This window comes from Schistocerca cancellata, chromosome 7 (assembly GCF_023864275.1).
Source record: "Schistocerca cancellata isolate TAMUIC-IGC-003103 chromosome 7, iqSchCanc2.1, whole genome shotgun sequence".
NCBI lineage: Eukaryota > Metazoa > Arthropoda > Insecta > Orthoptera > Acrididae > Schistocerca > Schistocerca cancellata.
Genome location: NC_064632.1, coordinates 72565452 through 72588111, shown reverse-complemented (window position 1 = coordinate 72588111; position 22660 = coordinate 72565452). Strand labels below are relative to the sequence as shown.

The window sequence follows — 22660 nt, the reverse complement described above, 5'->3', positions numbered from 1 at the left end:
CAGCATAGCGAACGCATTATTGTGGCCAAGATAGACACAAAGCCCATGCCTACTACAGTAGTACAAGTTTATATGCCAATTTCTTAGTAAAACCAACTGATTTGTATATAAGTACAACATAACTTCTGCACAATTTCAGTGCAGTAATGTGTTCACTGAAAATTTATGTGTCTGTGTGTGTGTGTGTGTGTGTGTGTGTGTGTGTGGTTGTGTGTAAGTATAAACTAACTTCTGCACCATTTCAGTGCAGAAATGTGTTCATTGTAAATAAGTATTACAGTAGTTGTATTACATGTTTATTACCTTATAAATAAATAAAAAACTTTTTTATTTTAAATTCAGTGCATTAGTATTTGTAAAATGACTCTTAGTGTTCATTAAAAAATGACGATCATTCCACTTGGGACCTGTGGAATGGTACATTAGCTTATTTGTTTTAGTTGTAAATATTTGTCATGTATTGTTGTTTTTCTGACATGTTCCACATCCTGGAGGACCTCCTCACTACGGATCAATTGGAATGAAAGTAAATCTAATCTAATCTAATCTAATCAACTACCTCTGCAGATGACGAAGAAATAGATGAAATGTATGACGAGATAAAAGAAATTATTCTGGTAGTGAAGGGAGACGAAAATTTAATAGTCATGGGTGACTGGAATTCGTCAGTAGGAAAAGGGAGAGAAGGAAACGTAGTAGGTGAATATGGATTGGGGGGAAGGAATGAAAGAGGAAGCCGCCTTGTAGAATTTTGCGCAGAGCATTACTTAATCATAGCCAACACTTGGTTCAAGAATCATAAAAGAAGGTTGTATACCTGGAAGAATCCTGGAGATACTAAAAGGTATCAGAGAGATTATATAATGGTAAGACAGAGATTTAGGAACCAGGTTTTAAATTGTAAGACATTTCCTGGGGCAGATGTGGATTCTGACCACAATCTATTGGTTATGAACTGCAGATTGAAACTGAAGAAACTGCAAAAAGGTGGGAATTTAAGGAGATGGGACCTGGATAAACTGAAAGAACCAGAGGTTGTAGAGAGTTTCAGGGAGAGCATAAGGGGACAATTGACAGGAATGGGGGAAAGAAATACAGTAGAAGAAGAATGGGTAGCTCTGAGGGATGAAGTAGTGAAGGCAGCAGAGGATCAAGTAGGTAAAAAGACGAGGGCTAGTAGAAATCCTTGGGTAACAGAAGAAATATTGAATTTAATTGATGAAAGGAGAAAATATAAAAATGCAGTAAATGAAGCAGGCAAAAAGGAATACAAACGTGTCAAAAATGAGATCGACAGGAAGTGCAAAATGGCTAAGCAGGGATGGCTAGAGGACAAATGTAAGGATGTAGAGGCTTGTCTCACTAGGGGTAAGATAGATACTGCCTACAGGAAAATTAAAGAGACCTTTGGAGAGAAGAGAACCACATGTATGAATATCAAGAGCTCAGATGGCAACCCAGTTCTAAGCAAAGAAGGGAAGGCAGAAAGGTGGAAGGAGTATATAGAGGGTTTATACAAGGGCGATGTACTTGAGGACAATATTATGGAAATGGAAGAGGATGTAGATGAAGACGAAATGGGAGATAAAATACTGCGTGAAGAGTTTGACAGAGCACTGAAAGACCTGAGTCGAAACAAGGCCCCGGGAGTAGACAACATTCCATTTGAACTACTGATGGCCTCGGGAGAGCCAGTCATGACAAAACTCTACCATCTGGTGAGCAGGATGTATGAGACAGGCGAAATACCCTCAGACTTCAAGAAGAATATAATAATTCCAATCCCAAAGAAAGCAGGTGTTGACAGATGTGAAAATTACCGAACTATCAATTTAATAAGTCACAGCTGCAAAATACTAACGCGAATTCTTTACAGACGAATGGAAAAACTGGTAGAAGCCAACCTCGGGGAAGATCAGTTTGGATTCCGTAGAAATGTTGGAACACGTGAGGCAATACTGACCTTACGACTTATCTTAGAAGAAAGATTAAGAAAAGGTAAACCTACATTTCTAGCATTTGTAGACTTAGAGAAAGCTTTTGAGAATGTTAACTGGAATACTCTCTTTCAAATTCTGAAGGTGGCAGGGGTAAAATACAGGGAGCGAAAGGCTATTTACAGTTTGTACAGAAACCAGATGGCAGTTATAAGAGTCGAGGGGCATGAAAGGGAAGCAGTGGTTGGGAAAGGAGTAAGACAGGGTTGTAGCCTCTCCCCGATGTTATTCAATCTGTATATTGAGGAAGCAGTAAAGGAAACAAAAGAAAAATTCGGAATAGGTATTAAAATTCATGGAGAAGAAATAAAAACTTTGAGGTTCGCCGATGACATTGTAATTCTGTCAGAGACAACAAAGGATTTGGAAGAGCAGTCGAACGGAAAGGACAGTGTCTTGAAAGGAGGATATAAGATGAACATCAACAAAAGCAAAACGAGGATAATGGAATGTAGTCAAATTAAGTCGGGTGATGCTGAGGGAATTAGATTAGGAAATGAGACACTTAAAGTAGTAAAGGAGTTTTGCTATTTAGGGAGTAAAATAACCGATGATGGTCGAAGTAGAGAGGATATAAAATGTAGACTGGCAATGGCAAGGAAAGCGTTTCTCAAGAAGAGGACTTTGTTAACATCGAGTATAGATTTAAGTGTCAGGAAGTCGTTTCTGAAAGTATTTGTATGGAGTGTAGCCATGTATGGAAGTGAAACATAGACGATAACTAGTTTGGACAAGAAGAGAATAGAAGCTTTCGAAATGTGGTGCTACAGAAGAATGCTGAAGATAAGGTGGGTAGATCACGTAACTAATGAGGAGGTATTGAATAGGATTGGGGAGAAGAGAAGTTTGTGGCACAACTTGACTAGAAGAAGGGATCGGTTGGTAGGACATGTTTTGAGGCATCAAGGGATCACAAATTTAGCTTTGGAGGGCAGTGTGGAGGGTAAAAATCGTAGAGGGAGACCAAGAGATGAATACACTAAGCAGATTCAGAAGGATGTAGGTTGCAGTAGATACTGGGAGATGAAGAAGCTTGCACAGGATAGAGTAGCATGGAGAGCTGCATCAAACCAGTCTGAGGACTGAAGACCACAACAACAACAATCTTAATTTACTTACTCCAAAACTTTGGTATAATTTTCTACACGGTCAAGAAAAGTTTTACAATGAAGGTCATGCTGTTACACGAACTAACAATTCTCATAAAACGCAATAGGAAATGAATGGTGATTCCCAAGTAGCCTTGCAGCCAGAACAAATGCTGAGCAGCATGGTGAGGTGGGAGAAAGAGTGCTCTGCTGACCACATGGATAAATCGTCATTCTCTGAGGGCTTCTGCCAACTGCTTGGTAAATGAAGAACGTTATTCAGCTGCACGACTAATCTGTCAGTGAAGAAGTCCTTTGGTGGAAATTGTGTCACTGTTCTATTTGTTCTTCACACCAAAACGAATATCAGTCTTCAGCTGCACATAAATTTTATGAAATTCACATTATCGTTTTTGTCTCTGTGACAAAAGACGACTTCATGATCCAGTACTTCTCTAACTTCGGCTTACCCATGGTTTATACCTGTATCAAACTCCTGAAGATGACAGATTAATCTGTCGAAACCGGTATAGTGAATTAACAAAATTTTTGTGGAGCTGTCGAATGATTTTTATTTTGATGGAAAGAATACACATCACAGCTGCTGAACTACACCTATAAACAAAGTCGTCTTTTATTTGTGTTTGGAATCAAATCAGATGAAACGTTCATACTTGTGGTGGTTAGGTAATTAAAAAATAATCTAGAAACTATACATCAAATATAATCTATTTGACACAAACAGACAAATGAACTTCCAAAATAAAGTTTCAGAGGTTTTCCAGATTTATTTTCTGATTGTTGTGGTATCAGAACCTAATGGTGTCATGTTATCATCTTACTTGATAGCTATAACAACACTAACACCCTTACAGAGGATGGTATTGGTTTTATTTTAATTAATTAATCTGTTTCTTTGAATAAATAGCTTATTGATTGAGAGAGATTTATAATGGAATAAAACTCTAATTTGCACCATTCGTTTACTTGGACAAGGAAGAGCATTAGCATCAGTTAATCTAAAAATGTGCACTAGCCTGAGCCTCGGATTCCTAACTTAAACATAGTGGGAAAGCTGCATTACGTTAGAAGAATTCCAACAGTGGAAAACTCTCATATGATCCTTGATGAGTGTTCTGATACATCAACAAGTAGAACGTTCTCTGCAAATGGAAAAAAGAGTTCTACTTCTAGTTTTCATCTGCAGTTTTTGTCAATAATTCTTTCATTTTTATGACCTTCTCATTAACTAAAAAAATAAAAGTGTATTTAGCCCATTAATCATGCAAATAAAAGTGACTCACCGTCAAAGTATCCACCAGTGAGATCCTCTCCATTCTGGCCTTTGTCATCGAGGCAGGAGTCCTTCCTCCAGTACAAAGAAGGATCCATTCCTGATAATTTGCCTGTGCGCTCCGCCTGGTAGAACAGCAACGACTTCTGAATCACTTCCGCATAGTCATAGGTCCCACCTGGAAGAAGATATAACTTGTGTCCATTAAACCAATATCAAGTGGAAAGTGCCTCTGCTGCATTCGGATTCTAAGTTAATTTACAAAAGTAGAACTTTCATGTCATGTGTAATTGATGTCAGAAAGTAACACACAATATATTAAAAACAATTTGTATTCTAACACAAGGGAATTTTTCGAGTTGTTTCTCAGTTGCTAAAATATTACATCATTTTCCCCTGCACCTTTTACATAACGAAGCTGGCAAGAAGTGGATTTAAACTATGGCATAGAATACTGCATGCACTTCAAACGTGAAATAGCATCTTGTCTGATTCTCAATACGATTTTAGGGCAAAATCATAAACAGTGAAATCTTTTGAAAATAAAGTTTCAGTAACACTCTGTTACTCTGAATAAAATTTGTTTGTCATTCAATGGATTTGCGTCTTTGCCATTATGAATTCTTATTTATAATCTGTGTTTTGGATTGGATTGGATTGTTTGGGGGAAGAGACCAAACAGCGAGGTCATCGGTCTCATCGTATTAGGGAAGGACAGGGAAGGAAGTCGGCCGTGCCCTTTCAAAGGAACCATCCCGGCATTTGCCTCGAGCGATTTAGGGAAATCATGGAAAACCTAAATCAGGATGGCCGGACGCGGTATTGAACCATCGTCCTCCCCAAATGCGAGTCCAGTATAATCTATGTTTTTCTGACATTAGAAAGTTAGATCTTAGCCCTAACAGAATAATATCTTATTAATGAAGGCAGAAGGTAAATTTCAAGTTGTATCTCTTATGCCTATTTTATTGCTCTCTTTTTACGTACAATTCATGTAAAATAACTATTCTACATAATGCTGTGCAAATCTTTTCATTGTGCTGAGTCCATCACAATAATTAAAATTGGAAATTCGAACTGGAAAGTAGCTGATGGATTTATGTAAACGAAACTTAGAATAACAACAAATTGGTTTGAAGATGATAAATTAGCTGTAAAGTAAGTTGAAACAGTAAGTGACTTTTTAACTTGTGTAACATTGACATAAATATTATATTATTTAAATTGATTATTGAACACCTAGAATCTAACTGAACACAGAACTCTTTATATTGTGTAATCAGAATCCAAATATTTATTCAGAGAACTCCAAGTATGTGTGAGAGATACCATGTTACTTAGGTCTTATTTAAATGTTCTTGTATGTTATTTAATGTCCACATTGGAATGGATACTTATGTAGAAGCTCTTGGGGGAAGGTGAAAGTTTTGAGAAATAAAATAGACCTGTCACATGTGTTGCAGCAGTCATAATACATCTTACAACAAAATGTGCCCTATAAAGTCACTTTTCTAAAATTAAGAATTACTGCAGTCTAATTGTTTATACTCAGCTGCCTATTGTATACAAAATAAGAACAACAAAATCACAAATTACGCCGATCAGTGAATGAAGATAACACACATCAAAAGTTACCTCCTGGACTTAGCTATACTCAAAAAAATACCTCACTTCCTCCCCCCCCCCCCATGAACCATGGACCTTGCCGTAGGTGGGGAGGCTTGCGTGCCTCAGCGATACAGATAGCCGCACCATAGGTGTAACCACAACGGAGGGGCATCTGTTGAGAGGCCAGACAAACATGTAGTTCCTGAAGAGGGGCAGCAGCCTTAACAGTAGTTGCTGGGCAACAGTCTGGATGATTGACTGATCCGTCCTTGTAACACTAACCAAAACGGCCTTGCTGGGCTGGTACTGCAAGTGGCTGAAAGCAAGGGGAAACTACAGCCGTAATTTTTCCCAACGGCATGCAACTTTACTGTATAGTTAAATGATGATGTCGTCCTCTTGGGTAAAATATTCCGGAGGTAAAATAAACCCCCATTAGGATCTCCGACAGGGGACTGCTCTGTAGAACGTCGTTGACAGGAGAAAGAAAACTGGCGTTCTACGGATCGGAACGTCAGATCCCTTAATCGGGCAGGTAGGTTAGAAAATTTAAAAAAGGAAATGAACAGGTTAAAGTTGGATATAGTGGGAATCAATAAAGTTTGGTGGCAGGAGAATCAAGACTTCTGGTTAGACGGGTACAGGGTTATAAGTACAAAATCAAATAACGGTAATGCAGGAGTAGGTTTAATAATGAATAAAGAGTAGGAAAGCGAATAAGCTACTACGAACAGCATAGCTATCGCATTATTGTAGCCTAGATAGACATGAAGCCCACACCTACCACAAGTTTATATGCCAACTAGCTCTGCAGATGAGGAAGAGATGGATGAATTGTACGATGAGATAAAAGAAATTATTCAGATAGTGATAGGAAATGAAAATTTAATAGTCATGGGTGACTGGAATTCGATGGTAGGAAAAGAAAGAGAACCAAACGTAGTAGGAGAATATGGAATGGGGGTAACGAATGAGAGAGGAAGCCGCCTGGTGGAATTTTGCACAGAGCATAGCTTAATCATAGCTAACAATTGGTTCAAGAATCATGAAAGAAGCTTGTATACATGGAAGAGGCCTGGAGATATTGGAAAGTTTCAGATAGATTATATAATGGTAAGTCAGAGATTTAGGAACCAGGTTTTAAATTGTAAGACATTTCCAGGGACAGATGTAGATTCTGACCACAATCTATTGGTTATGAACTGCAGATTGAAACTGAAGAAACTGCAAAAAGGTGGGAATTTAAGGAGATGGGACTTGGATAAAGTGACAGAACCAGGGGGTGCAGAGAGTTTCAGGGAGAGCATTGGGGACGATTGACAAGAATGGGGGAAAGAAATACATGGGTAGCTTTGAGAGATCAAATAGTAAAGGCAGCACATCAAGTAGGTAAAAAGACGATAGCTAGTAGAAATTATTGGGTTGTTGTTGTGGTCTTCAGTCCTGAGACTGGTTTGATGCAGCTCTCCATGCTACTCTATCCTGTGCAAGCTTCTTCATCTCCCAGTACCTACTGCAACCTACATCCTTCTGAATCTGCTTAGTGTATTGATCTCTTGGTCTCCCTCTACGATTTTTACCCTCCACGCTGCCCTCCAAAGCTAAATTTGTGATCCCTTGATGCCTCAGAACATGTCCTACCAACCGATCCCTTCTTCTAGTCAAGTTGTGCCACAAACTTCTCTTCTCCCCAATCCTATTCAATACCTCCTCATTAGTTACGTGATCTACCCACCTTATCTTCAGCATTCTTCTGTAGCACCGCATTTCGAAAGCTTCTATTCTCTTCTTGTCCAAACTAGTTATCGTCCATGTCTCACTTCCATACATGGCTACACTCCATACAAATACTTTCAGAAACGACTTCCTGACACCTAAATCTATATTCGATGTTAACAAATTTCTCTTCTTGAGAAACGCTTTCCTTGCCATTGCCAGTCTACATTTTATATCCTCTCTACTTCGACCATCATCGGTTATTTTACTCCCTAAATAGCAAAACTCCTTTACTACTTTAAGTGTCTCATTTCCTAATCTAATTCCCTCAGCATCACCCGACTTAATTTGACTACATTCCATTATCCTCGTTTTGCTTTTGTTGATGTTCATCTTATATCCTCCTTTCAAGACACTGTCCATTCCGTTCAACTGCTCTTCCAAGTCCTTTGCTGTCTCTGATAGAATTACAATGTCATCGGCGAACCTCAAAGTTTTTATTTCTTCTCCATGAATTTTAATACCTACTCCGAATTTTTAATTTGTTTTCTTTACTGCTTGCTCAATATACAGATTGAATAACATCGGGGAGAGGCTACAACCCTGTCTCACTCCCTTCCCAACCACTGCTTCCCTTTCATGCCCCTCGACTCTTATAACTGCCATCTGGTTTCTGTACAAACTGTAAATAGCCTTTCGCTCCCTGTATTTTACCCCTGCCACCTTCAGAATTTGAAAGAGAGTATTCCAGTCAACATTGTCAAAAGCTTTCTCTAAGTCTACAAATGCTAGAAACGTAGGTTTGCCTTTTCTTAATCTTTCTTCCAAGATAAGTCGTAAGGTCAGTATTGCCTCACGTGTTCCAACATTTCTACGGAATCCAAACTGATCTTCCCCGAGGTCGGCTTCTACCAGTTTTTCCATTCGTCTGTAAAGAATTCGCGTTAGTATTTTGCAGCTGTGACTTATTAAACTGATAGTTCGGTAACTTTCACATCTGTCAACACCTGCTTTCTTTGGGATTGGAATTATTATATTCTTCTTAAAGTCTGAGGGTATTTCGCCTGTCTCATACATCCTGCTCACCAGATGGTAGAGTTTTGTCATGACTGGCTCTCCCGAGGCCATCAGTAGTTCAAATGGAATGTTGTCTACTCCCGGGGCCTTGTTTTGACTCAGGTCTTTCAGTGCTCTGTCAAACTCTTCACGCAGTATCTTATCTCCCATTTCATCTTCATCTACATCCTCTTCCATTTCCATAATATTGTCCTCAAGTACCTCGCCCTTGTATAAGCCCTCTATATACTCCTTCAACCTTTCTGCTTTCCCTTCTTTGCTTAGAACTGGGTTGCCATCTGAGCTCTTGTTACTCATACAAGTGGTTCTCTTATCTCCAAAGGTCTCTTTAATTTTCCTGTAGGCAGTATCTATCTTACCCCTAGTGAGACAAGCCTCTACATCCTTACATTTGTCCTCTAGCCATCCCTGCTTAGCCATTTTGCACTTCCTGTCAATTTCATTTTTGAGACGTTTGTATTCCTTTTTGCCTGCTTCATTTACTGCATTTTTATATTTTCTCCTTTCATCAATTAAATTCAATATTTCTTCTGTTACCCAAGGATTTCTGTTAGCCCACGTCTTTTTACCTACTTGATCGTCTGCTGCCTTCACCACTTCATCCCTCAGAGCTACCCATTCTTCTTCTACTGTATTTCTTTCCCCCATTCCTGTCAATTGTTCCTTTATGCTCTCCCTGAAACTCTGTACAACCTCTGGTTTAGTCAGTTTATCCAGGTCCCATCTCCTTAAATTCCCACCTTTTTGCAGTTTCTTCAGTTTCAATCTGCAGTTCATAACCAATAGATTGTGGTCAGAATCTACATCTGCCCCTGGAAATGTCTTACAATTTAAAACCTGGTTCCTAAATCTCTGTCTTACCATTATATAATCTATCTGAAACCTGTCAGTATCTCCAGGCTTCTTCCATGTATACAGCCTCCTTTCATGATTCTTGAACCAAGTGTTAGCTATGATTAAGTTATGCTCTATGCAAAATTCTACAAGGCGGCTTCCTCTTTCATTCCTTCCCCCCAATCCATATTCACCTACTATGTTTCCTTCTCTCCCTTTTCCTACTGACGAATTCCAGTCACCCATCACTATTAAATTTTCGTCTCCCTTCACTACCTGAATAATTTCTTTTATCTCGTCATACATTTCATCTATTTCTTCATCATCTGCAGAGCTAGTTGGCATGTAAACTTGTACTACTGTAGTAGGCATGGGCTTTGTGTCTATCTTGGCCACAATAATGCGTTCACTATGCTGTTTGTAGTAGCTAACCCGCACTCCTATTTTTTTATTCATTATTAAACCTACTCCTGCATTACCCTTATTTGTTTGTATTTATAACCCTGTAATCACCTGACCAATAGTCTTGCTCCTCCTGCCACTGAACTTCACTAATTCCCACTATATCTAACTTTAACCTATCCATCTCCCTTTTTAAATTTTCTAACCTACCTGCCCGATTAAGTGATCTGACATTCCACGCTCCGATTATTGGGTAACAGATGATATATTCAATTTAATTGATGAAAGGAGAAAATATAAAAATTCAGAAAATGAAGCAGGCAAAAAAAAAAAAAATACAAACGTCTCAAAAATGAGATCAATAGGAAGAACAAAATGGCTAAGCAGGAATGGCTAGAGGACAAATCTCAGGATGTAGAGGCGTATATCACTAGGGTTAAGATACATATTGATTACAGGAAAATTAAAGAGATATTTCGAGAAAAGAGAACCACTTGTATGAATATCAAGAGCTTAGATGGAAACCTAGTTCTAAGCACAGAAGGGAAAGCAGAAAGGTGGAAGGAATATACAGAGGATCCATACAAGGGCAATGTACTTTAGGACAATATTATGGAAATGGATGAGGATATAGATGAAGATGAAATAGGAGATATCATATTGTGGGAAGAGTTTAACAGAGCAAGGCCCTGGGAGTAGACAACACTCCTAGTAGCTACTACTGATAGCCTTGGGAGAGTCAGCCCTGACAAAACTCTACCATCTGGTGAGCAAGATGAATGAGGTAGGCGAAATGCCCTCGGACTTCAAGAAGAATGTAGTAATTCCAATCCTAAAGAAAGCAGGTGTTGACATATGTGAAAATTATAGAACTATCAGTTTAATAAGTCACGGCTGCAAAATACTGTCACGAATCCTTTACAGACGAATGGAGGAACTGTTAGAAGCCGACTTTGAGGAAGATCAGTTTAGGTTCTGTAGAAATGTAGGAACACGTGAAGCAATACTGACCCTGCAACTTATCTTAGAAGATACATTAAGGAAGTCAAACATATGGTGGTGGTGGTTAGTGTTTAACGTCCCGTCGACAACGAGGTCATTAGAGACGGAGCGCAAGCTCGGGTTAGGGAAGGATTGGGAAGGAAATCGGCCGTGCCCTTTCAAAGGAACCATCCCGGCATTTGCCTGAAACGATTTACGGAAATCACGGAAAACCTAAATCAGGATGGGCGGAGACGGGATTGAACCGTCGTCCTCCCGAATGCGAGTCCAGTGTGCCAACCACTGCGCCACCCCGCTCGGTGGTCAAACATATGTTTTTAGCATTTGTGGACTTAGAGAACGCTTTTGACAATGTTCACTGGAATACTGTATTTCAAATTCTGAAGGTAGTAGGGGTAAAATACAGGGAGCGAAAGGCTATTTACAATTTGTACAGAAACCAGATGGCAGTTATAAGAGTCGAAGGGCACGAAAGGGAAGCAGTGGTTGGGAAAGGAATGAGACAGGGTTGTAGCCTATCCTCGATGTTTTTCAATCTGTATATTGAGCAAGCAGTAAAGAAAACAAAAGAAAAATTCGGAGTAGGTATTAAAATCCATGAAGAAGAAATAAAAACTTTGAGGTTCGACGATGACATTGTAACTCTGTCAGAGACAGCAAAGGACCTGGAAGAGCAGTTGAACGGAATGGACAGTGTCTTGAATGGAGGATATAAGAGGAACATCAATAAAAGTAAAACGAGGATGATGGAATGTAGTCGAATCAAATCGGGTGATGCTGAGGGAATTAGATTAGGGAATGAGGCACTTGCAATACCAAATGAGTTTTGCTATTTGGGGAGCAAAATGACTGATGACGATCGAAGTAGGTAGGACATAAAATGTAGACTGGCGCCGGCCGCTGTGGCCGTGCGGTTCTAGGCGCTTCAGTCTGGAACCGCGTGACCGCTACGATCGCAGGTTCGAATCCTGCCTCGGGCATGGATGTGTGTGATGTCCTTAGGTTAGTTAGATTTAAGTAGTTCTAAGTTCTAGGGTACTGATGACCACAGATGTTAAGTCCCATAGTGCTCAGAGCCATTTGAACCGTTTTTTGTAGACTGGCAATGGCAAGGAAAGCGTTTCTGCAGTAGAGAAATTTGTTAACATCGATTATAGATTCAAGTGTCAGGAAGTCGTTTCTGAAAGTATTTGTAAGGGGTGTAGCCACTTATGGAAGTGATTAATAGACGATAAATAGTTTAGACAAGAAGAGAATAGAAGCTTTCGAAATGTGGTGCTACAGGAGAATGTTGAAGATTAGTTGGGTATATCATATAACTAATGAGGAGGTATTGAATAGAACTGGGTAGAAGAGAAATTTGTTGCACAACTTGACTAGAAGAAGGGATCAGTTGGTAGGTCATGTTCTGAGGCATCCAGGGACAACCAATTTTGTATTTGAGGGCAGTACGGAGGATAAAAGTCGTAGAGAGAGCCAAGAGATTAATACACTAAACAGATTCAGGATTATGTAGGTTGCAGTAGGTATTGGGAGATGAATAAGCTTGCACAGGATAGAGTAGCACGGAGAGCTGCATCAAACCAGTCTCTGGACTGAAGACCACAACAACAACAACCTGGGAAATAGTCGTTTCAATGCACTACTTACAAGAAGAACACCTATCTTATTAAAGACATTACAGAATTTCATACAAAGTTAGCTTAGACAGGAATTTCTCATTATTCAAAAATGCATTTATTGCACAAAATAGGACGTTACATATCGAGTCATTCTTTGAAAATTTGCAGTTTGTCTTATCTTTTACAGAATTGTATTAATATCTAGGTTGTATTGCTGCCTTTACTAACGTACATTTCGGTTTTCTTCCACCTAAGATGACACTGACAGCGTGTACAATGCTCAGAGGTGGATGAATGTATTGAGAACTGAGTCATGTAAGCTGTGCCTACAATACTCCGTCTTTGGCAACCAATCGTGAGCTGCAAGCAGTCGCAAACACCAAAGTGGACACATCACAAATTATTGTGTATTGCTTACTAGATACCGTCACCAGAGTCGTCGCACCAGGTGGTAGTTCATTATTAAAAGTTAGTGGTTCATAAACTATAGCTTACATACCCTGCTTATTCAAGTAATCCAGGAATATTGCTACTGACAATTGCTTTTTTATCTCAGAATACTCATTTTGGGATCTTCTACCGCCTGTTTCATATTGGTCCTAAAAGTTTGGGCACTATGTAACATTTTATATGTTCTTTGGTGCTATCAACTAATGTGCGACCCTATATAGCGAATGGACAACCATCCCATCGCCTGTACACACCTCAGGTAAAGGAAAACCTTCACGCAATTGGAAACTGCAGAATGTCGGTCTGGGGACTGATGTATTCGGCGCTGTAAAGAGCTACCCTTTGAATGTTCATTATTGTCACACAACAATAAATGAGCAGATGGATTGCATTTACATCTACAGCTTACGGTGTGTGGAGGAGGGTATGTCTGGTGCCATTATCATATTCTCCTTTCTTTGTAGCAGTTATGAAAGGTACTTGAGAGCCAAGACCGTCGATAAGTCGGCGTACGACCTCAAGTTTCTTTGATTTAGTCGTCGCGATTATTTCGCGAGGTGCCTGAACCAAAACATTGTGCCACCTGCTTAATAGACTGCTGGTCTCCGTTTTGAATGTAATACAGCAGCGGATCTGCTTAGCATGGATTTGATAATCCTTGGTGCCTTTCGGCGATAAGAGGCACTAAATGTATACACACACGTCACGCAATTCCCGTATATTAAAGGCCGGTGGTTTGTGGGTTTGTGGTCTCACATGTGCTCCATTGGGTTCAGCTGAGGCGAATTTGGTGGAAAGATATTAACGTGACTTTAAATGCGAACACTTTAGATTAGCCTTTAACGTGACTGTTATTGACATTAAATGAAACAACAAGTTTACTGTTACCAGTCACCGTTTTATTTATTTCCACGACGCGTTTCAAAGGTTTAAACCTCCGTCATCGTGTGGATTTACATTAGTTAGTATGGCGTTTGTGTGTGTGTTGGGTTACGAATTTTTGGAGGAACTTATGGCACTGCCTAGTGGAGAAACAAGACACTATTTCAGAACATGGTTTTAGATTTCTTCTGACAAAAAATAAACTGATATCTAATGGTAAACATAAAATAAGTGAAATAGAGTACCTCCAGTGGTCACAGGTTACTTTCGTAACACATCACATGTATACTGTCACATTTGTAAACAAATATGGCGTCTGGAGTCTGCTGGATGCAAGGTTCGTATAACAGTATCGTAAATAAAAAAGCCGTGGCAGAAATGGGAGACTAGACTGTGCATGAAGGCTGTACGTAAATTGAACGTAATACAGTTACATGTAGGTCCGGATCCGTAACGTAGCAGATGATGTGTCTAATGACAGACTCTCACTCCATAAAGCAGACTGGGACAGACTGTGTGATATCATGTGAGATTATCATCTGCAAAACGTAACAGGAGGCGTGAGTTATCAAATCCATGCACTGACTGAACTGTTACTGACGGTACAAAAATCAGCAATAACACACAGAAACAATAAACCAAAAAGAGCACTGAAAGAACCGTGGTCACAAGAGCCCGCATGAAAACAAACAAAGCAACCTGGAGAATACTGCCGATGAGAAAACAACGCCAGAGGAAGACAAGAAGGACTGCAAACATCTAAAGTGTCGAAAAACAGACACAAAACGTTTCAGACAAAGAAACAACATTGGGACCACTTTGCAGAAACACCATTTCAAGTGCACGTATGGGGATTACTTTATAATTTTTGAAAGGAAAAAGCAAACCCGCACTGGTTTTGTCAACGCTGAGACAAGATGATGGTACGAGCAAGCACGAGTGGAGAGGCCCAGCAGAATACTTACTGCGAAACCTCATTATATATATATATATATATATATATATATATATATATAATGAGGTTGTTAACAGAACTGAAACCGTCACTTGATCTCTTGAACGAGAGGATGTCGCGAGAGCGATAACAAGAAGAAGAAAAACCCCTGAAACAGGAAAATGCCAGGGATATGATAAAACACATGAAGCACTGGAGTATTCAATGTAAACTAACGATTATCCGAAGCAAAGCCCTTTTGCTATCTTCTCAAAGTAGCACTGATCAGAAACATATCGGTGAAAATTGAAAAGAGAAACAGCACGAGAACAGACGACAAGATACCTGGGAATTACAAATAACTACTCTCCTTCAAGATCCATGTACAGGAGAGACAAGGCCGAAGAACTACTACAGAAGGTAACAAAAATAAACACCATAGATTACAGATTTCCAATAACACACATGAGAACATACCAAAGTGCGATCTTTGAATCCACTTTACGCTTTGCGTCAAGCGCATGAGTGCATACACTCCGCCTGACGACAATAAGAGCTGTGCGGCGAAGGCAGAAGGGTGTTCTCCTACGGTTGGCAGGCTTCTTTAGAGCTATCTCTCTGGAAGACCACCCACATGCTGCAAAGACTGTTTCGAGAACGTTACAGATGTTTTTCTGCGAAGCCCGTACTTATTCTCCTCTCAGTTCTGATCTTTACGCAAGCGATTTCCGTATTTTGTGATCTCTGGAGAAAGACACTCGTCGCCTTTGATTTGCTCCGGACGAAGAGATGCAGTCGTGGGTAGAATTATGGTTCCTTAGGCAACCGCAAACATTTTTCCATGAACACATTGATCTTATTGTATCACAGTGAGACAGATGTAGGCTATTAACGGCTACGGCGATTACTTTTGAAATAACAAACAATTTAATTACTTTTTTCATCTGTCTCGTATTAATTTGACTGCCACTTATAGAATAATATTAGAGATAGAAATATGTACAAACACAGCTACATAAAAGCTTACAAATAAAGAAAATACTGGCCATAGATGCATAACACCATTTCGAGATCTCTCTTCCTAAAAAGCACCATCGAGTATTGAGAGCAATAACTACGATAATAAACGTCTTTAAACTGTACTTTGTACTGGTATGTAAGCAGTACTGACTATTGCTGCTTAAGAAATACTTATAAATGGAATTAATTAAGGAAATACAGTCAAATTACGTACAAAACTCGTAATGTCAAATCGAAAGGATAAGTCTTGATGTAAATCCGATACGTTCCCATCAAATCATTGATAGTGACGAGTAGTTATCATTATCTATCTTCCTCTTTTTCATAATTACTAACTATTTCACTTAATACCTTTAGTTTGTGTCAACTAATTTGCACTTTCTATTTTGTTTTCTTTATTTTCTTTTCCATACATTATTATTACTTTTTTGCTGAAAGGAAATATTTCATCTTAATATGGAACTATTAATGTTATTACAATTGTCTTCAAATTTGCAGTAAATGAGATGAAAAATGATGTCTGTAACAAAATGGTGGAACGATTGGCAACTTGCTTTAAATGTTCAGAAATGAATAACACAACTCGTTGATTTTACCTCCCTCCTTGATATTGAAGTTATGCCAGCTCTCCAGGAAGAGTTTTTCTCTGTTCTCTATCGCGGTGATATACTTGATATTGCGGCTCGTTCTCCCTCCCACAAATCGCGTGCCTTCGATGGCCTTCTCAAAGAATTTTGTATTCGATTTTGGCCTCTGTTAGGAGATACGATAACTTCTATGGTGAATGAAGTATTCCACGGAGGTCTTATCCAGCCCAGCTTTAAGACTGCTAAAATTGTCCTGATCCCCAAGATGCCGGGATATTTGCGTGTGGATCAGGTCTACCCGATAACCCTCTTCAACTATGGTTATAAAATAGTGTCGCGAGCGGTAAATGTCGTAATATTGGTGTTGTTGGCTACCATCATCGCTAGCCATCAAAGTTGCCTTCCGGGTCGTACTCTCCTGACTCCCGTTGCTTAATGTCATGATCTAATTTCTATTGCTTCCACCATTCCCGTGCCAAGCGCTTTGCTTTTCATTGATTTTCACCATGCGTTAGACCGCGGTAATCATGGATTTCTCATGCGAGTATTGATGACTGTTGGTTTTAACGATGCTGCACGACGGCTGTTTATCTCTCTAATTACTGGTATTCGGGCGTCATTGACATAAATGGCTGTCTTACGTCCCCCATTGCGGTGTGTCAGGGCGTGCTGCAAGGGAGTCCATTACCTATGTGGCTCTACGTGCTCTTTCTGGAACCATTATTACGATCTGTATCTGCTCGTTTGGGTGGCTGGTCGCTGTTGTGAGAAAGGTTTACCGTTCGTGCATATGCTGATGACGTCATGGTTCTTCTCCGTACCCTTGATGATGTACCACTGCTGAAGGAAGTTTTGGATGCTTTTTGTCGTCTTACGGGAGCGCGGGTTATGACCAGAAATGTGGCTTACTCAGTTTTCGAGGATTTGACGCTGTTGAAATTCCATGGGCTTTGAAGGTCACCCGTTATCGATCGTTAAGTGTCATAATTGACAGTTGTCCGCTGAAGATGGCTACGATAAACTGGAAGTCTGTCATGGATAAGATTCAGAGAGCAATCAATGAACACGAGCGTCCCTCTCTCTCACTTCTTCGTAAGGTCCGGGCCATGGAAACGTACGTTGTAAGTAAGGCTTATTTTATTGCACAAATCTTTCCATTTCCTGCGATGATTTAACTGGCTGGTTTATCTGGCGCAACTCTATATTTCGCGTGTGTTACGAGGTAATGGTGGGCCCCCTTCTGCTGGGAGATTTGGGCCTCCCTGACAGTCGAGTTCAGGCTTCTGCCTTATTCATCCGTAGCACCGTTTTAACATGTCTACGCGCCCCCCAGTCACGTACGGCTGGCCTTCATGACTGTATCCGATCGGCGAGTTTAACACCTTCAGTAGATATTGGTAGGATTAAGGCGCGTTAAGGATTTTTTTCTTGAAGTCCGTTATTTAGGAGGAAATATCCTTTCCCAAGCGAATCTCACCCTAAAAATGCTGTTATGCCGCTGGCCAGTTCCTCATAGCATTCCCTCTGTGCAAGCCCTGTCGCCAAAAACGAAATGGAAGATTGTTTGATCTAACGTTAGCCTCTCGATTTTCCCGATGAAAGTGGCGTCCTCGCCGTACCAAGTTGTTCACGATATTGTACCAACCAACGTGCGACTTTTTCGTATTGGCCTCTGTGTAACGGATCGCTGCAATCGTTGCCATGAAACTGATACATTACATCATCGGTTGATCTCCTGCGGTCATGGTCATTGGAGATGACTTCACCGACAACTGGCTTTTCTTCTCAGGACGTCGGAGGCGGCTATCTCGAGGGAGATTCTCGTGCGTCCCGATTCAACCTTCTTTCCCCGATCGAAGAACAAATGGGTTCAAATGGCTCTGGGCACTATGCGATTTAATTTCTGAGGTCATCAGGCGCCTAGAACTTAGAACTAATTAAACCTAAATAACCTAAGGACATCACACACATCCATGCCCGAGGCAGGATTCGAACCTGCGACCGTAGCGGTCGCTCGGTTCCAGACTGCAGCGCCTAGAACCGCACGGCCACTCCGGCCGGCGATCGAAGAACAATTCCATCATGTGGCTTGTTGGACATTATGTCCACTATGTGATGGTGAGTGGATATGAAGCAGATCCGAGTCCTTTTCCCAATATATGGCCACAGCCCATTGGACGTGGCTCAGGATGCCACGCTATCGAGAGCTTTTTTTTAATATGCTGTATCATGTTTTTCATCGACAAGGAGTCGGATGAGTTGCAACCCCACCCCTCTTTTTTGTGGACACTCTTGTTTGGATTTAAATGCTACACGATGTAGAAATGACGGAGGAAAAAGGGTGAGGGCACGTTAAAATTAACGCCATATTCCTTTATATACGCTTTTCTGATTTCACCCTTTTGTTTTTGCCGAAATGACTTCTTTTATTTTTAATTGATTGCCTTATATAAGTGCTTTGGAGACAAAAAAAGATAAAAAGGCTGTGGATAGTGTTTTGGGTTGGCGTGCGGGAGGCCGAGGGCTCGATCCTCGGTTGATGCAGATGTTTTTCGAAAACAGCTGAGTGCCATGTGGGGGATCCGGATTCAATTCTCGGTACTGCGAGGAATTTGTCCTTGTTGGGAGGACTGATACGGGATGCACTCAGCCTTGTGAGGCCAACTGACGAGCTACTCGGCCAATTAGTGGCGGCTCTAAAGTCAAAAAACAAGACAAAGACCGGGAGAGCGTTGTGGTGGTGACCACATGCCCATACCAATGACGCCGTTAGAAAAGGATGACACGACGGTCGGTCGGGGCCGATTGATCCGTCTATCAGCTGGAATTCACCTTTCCACCATCCACACGTGAATGGCGTAAGTGGTACAAGGTGAAGCATCCTCGGCCTCTGCAGAGTACAGATGTAGATGTAGGGTAGAGGTACCATGTTTCTGGAAGTCTAGAAAAGTCTTTAATACATGTTAACGAAGAAACTTCTCTGAAGATTAATCGCTGTAGCAGTAACTTAAAGAGATTTTAAGGGGACCACACTCTGCCTATCTAACCCATGTTAATTTAGGGAAGTATTTGACCCATTTCTGAAAAAACTATTTGATGCAGGACTTTAATATTTTTACTATATGTTACATGATGCTCATAGAGTCAGCTGTAATAAAATCTATTTCATCCATTTTATAGTTTTTGATAAATACTTTTTTAAATTTACTAACAAAAAATATTAAGTTTTTTTCTGCAGAAAATATTTTTTTGTGAACTTCCTAATGGGGGAATATTAATGAATGTGGTACCGAAGGTGGCTTTTTATGTTATTCAGAATCTCTGAAAATTTCATTCATTTATCTACGATAATGTCTGATATAATGGGGCATATGTACTGAAAATTTTAGTTTGTGGGAAATTGACTTTCAAGGAGAAACTTTTGAAATTTGTTACTTACAGTTAATTAAAATAGTCCTGCTGCATATGATGGCCCTTCTTTGGCCTCTAGCACGTTTTCCAGATTCTTTTTCACCTTTCTGAATGTTTGTCTTGATTTCTTTGCCAAATTAGAAGCAGATCTGTCTGCATCGGATAACCTCATTTTATCGCAAAGTTGCAGCTCAGTGATCATATTTTCACCAGGATCAATTCCCAGCTTTTGCAGTACTCAACACTTTCCCATATTACCACAACTGAATGTAATAACAGCATCACGAACTCCTAGTTTCATTGTATGCATAGCTACAAATACAGTTTTAGGAAGGAAGTTCCAAATTATGCTGTTGAAATATTCATTTGGGTTCTGTGTCTGCCCATGCAGGCATTTCCTTAGAAGATCAGGATGAGCCAGGTCTGTGAAAATAGGTTTAATTGCTGTAATAACAGCAGCAGGAAGAGAATGCTGGTGAGAATAAGATTCTCCAATTGTCTGAGCCCTATTGGATTTGCACCACGAATTTTCTCCTGATCTACACAATCCATGACATGGCTTATCATCAGTAGAGGACGTTAGATATAGGAGCTTCTCTATAAATGGCTGTGAAAGAGGCGAGCACATTTTGTAAACAAGCACTACAAACGTAAGTATAACAACTACTCGCAATCACACTTGAACAAAACTAACCGCGTGTTTGAGAGCGTGTTGTTTACAAACAGAAGAAACAAAATAATACTGACCATTAAATTCCAAGGATAGCCAACACACTCAGGAGTAAAACAAAAATCCCTAATGTGCAATGTAAGGGATATAAAGATCAAAAATATGCGCAGAAAAGTGCGTGACAGAAAAGTGGGCGTGGCACATAAACACACGTGGTAGAAAAATGCTCTTTAAATGCTCGATAAAAATGGTTTCAGCAAAATCTTTTTCAGAGTACTCAACTAAATCCTTAATCCATCGAAATATGATGAAAACCGAAAATCGGTTTGTTCGACCTGAACTACGGTGTGGTCCCCTTAAGGTGAGTCTACAGAGGTTCGTGTTTTTACCACACTTCACAGTTGACAGTGTACCTCCCCCACTTACCGAGACAGGCAACGGCCGCGCTCAGCAGCAGCAGGAGGATCGAACGCAGCGACGCCATGACGGATGCACACGGCATTCTGCGGCGGCCCGCACGCCATTTATAGCTGCAGGTAGCCGTGTGTCGCGGGTCTGCCGCGCAGCCCCTGCCACCTGCGATAACAGCCGACGTCTGCGGCGGACCGCGCCGACACGCCTTTGTGCTCGAGCCGCGACAACAAGACCAATGGCGGCGGTCGCGCGCGTCACGCGACCGACTGTGCCTGATCAAAGCCCGCACGGCATACTGGCCGAGACAATGGACCGTGTGGTGAAGCTAACGAGCCAAAGACAAGGTGACCTTCGCATACTGAGCAACAGTTACCACTTTATACGCTTTGTCAATAAGGAGGTATGAAAACTATTACCGATACTTCTAGTTCACGAACAGATCATTCGTGTTTATACGATAGGTGAAGGAACAAATCTACACATCATATGCTGCATGCATGACATTAACCTTACAATACGGACCTTGAAGTATATCTGCTACAAGAACATATCAGCAAGCTGCATCTGAAAATAAATAAAGAAATAACAAATACAAAAATTTGGAATACACAGCATAAGAGAAGGAAAAAGAACAACAGCGGAAAGAAGGAAACTGACAATGACAGGCTTCACGATTGATCTTTATTATCCTCGATCGTCTGTCACTTTGCCCTCCGCAGAAGAGTCGAAGGCGTCCATCTTCGTACTGCGGCGGCGCGGTTCTTTCTATCCCTTTACGACGAACCTGTGAACATTGTCACAGCATTTCATCAGAAGGGAAGCCGAGCGAAACCTGCTGTACTTCGAAGTGAACCAGGCTGCAATTAAAGTCACTAATCTACGTTTCGGGAGAAAGTTTTCACAAGAAATGAAAGGTTGGAAATTTTGTCCTCAATTAATATACTCTGAAACTTAGGTGAACAAGTATCACTACCAAGCCCGTGCTAGTCTTAACACAGTCACTCACAATCCCTATCAGTCACGTTAGCAAGTTTATGGTGTTGCATTTCCCGAAAACGTAATAGCTACAAAAATACTGATTGTTTTTTATTGAGAATGCTCGCCAAATATTAAGTCTGTCGGTACCTAATGCAGACACAGTTTTCAGCCACAGACCTGCTCAATAGGCCACGCGGAATATATGTCTTTTCTCGTCACAAAATTCACTTAAAAATTCCGAAATTTCTACAGACACATCGGAATAATTATTCCGTCACTTTCCAACACTTTCGATGTTTGAAACACTGCTAGATCCGGCAACTTATCATTTCCATCGGAACTACTACTACACACGTCCGATCTGTTTCATGGCTAGGCTCCGACTCCTTTCTAGAATACTCTAAGTCTTCTCTACCAGCAGAGAAAGGCGCGCGAAGAGTATTGCTTTACCATTGGTCGGTTTACTCAACAGCCAATAGCAAAACAACATTCTCCCGCGTCAGTCCGCGCTTTTCATCAATAACCAATCGCAAAATAGTAAACCTCACGACTACTCTTTTTACCGACGTAGTTATCTTATATGCTGAAGTTTTGCTTATTCATTAAGTTATTTGCTATTGTTATTTATACCTGAATTAACTTTCTCTTTACCATAAACTTTCTTTAAAAATCTA

The 22660-nt window shown here is 40.5% G+C and overlaps 1 protein-coding gene across 1 annotated transcript in view; it reads right to left on the bottom strand.

The window, feature by feature from the left end:
* The window catches only part of LOC126092320 (endoglucanase A-like), a 113126-nt gene extending 91982 nt beyond the window's left edge, over positions 1-21144 (bottom strand). Inside the window, exons 1-2 of the mRNA XM_049907852.1 lie at positions 21021-21144; positions 4390-4557 (exon numbers count right to left, since the gene is read on the bottom strand). Of these exons, the coding sequence (XP_049763809.1) occupies positions 4390-4557; positions 21021-21096 (244 nt within the window). The 5' untranslated portion in view covers positions 21097-21144. The remainder of the gene's footprint in view (positions 1-4389; positions 4558-21020) is intronic.
* Positions 21145-22660: the final 1516 nt, after the last annotated feature.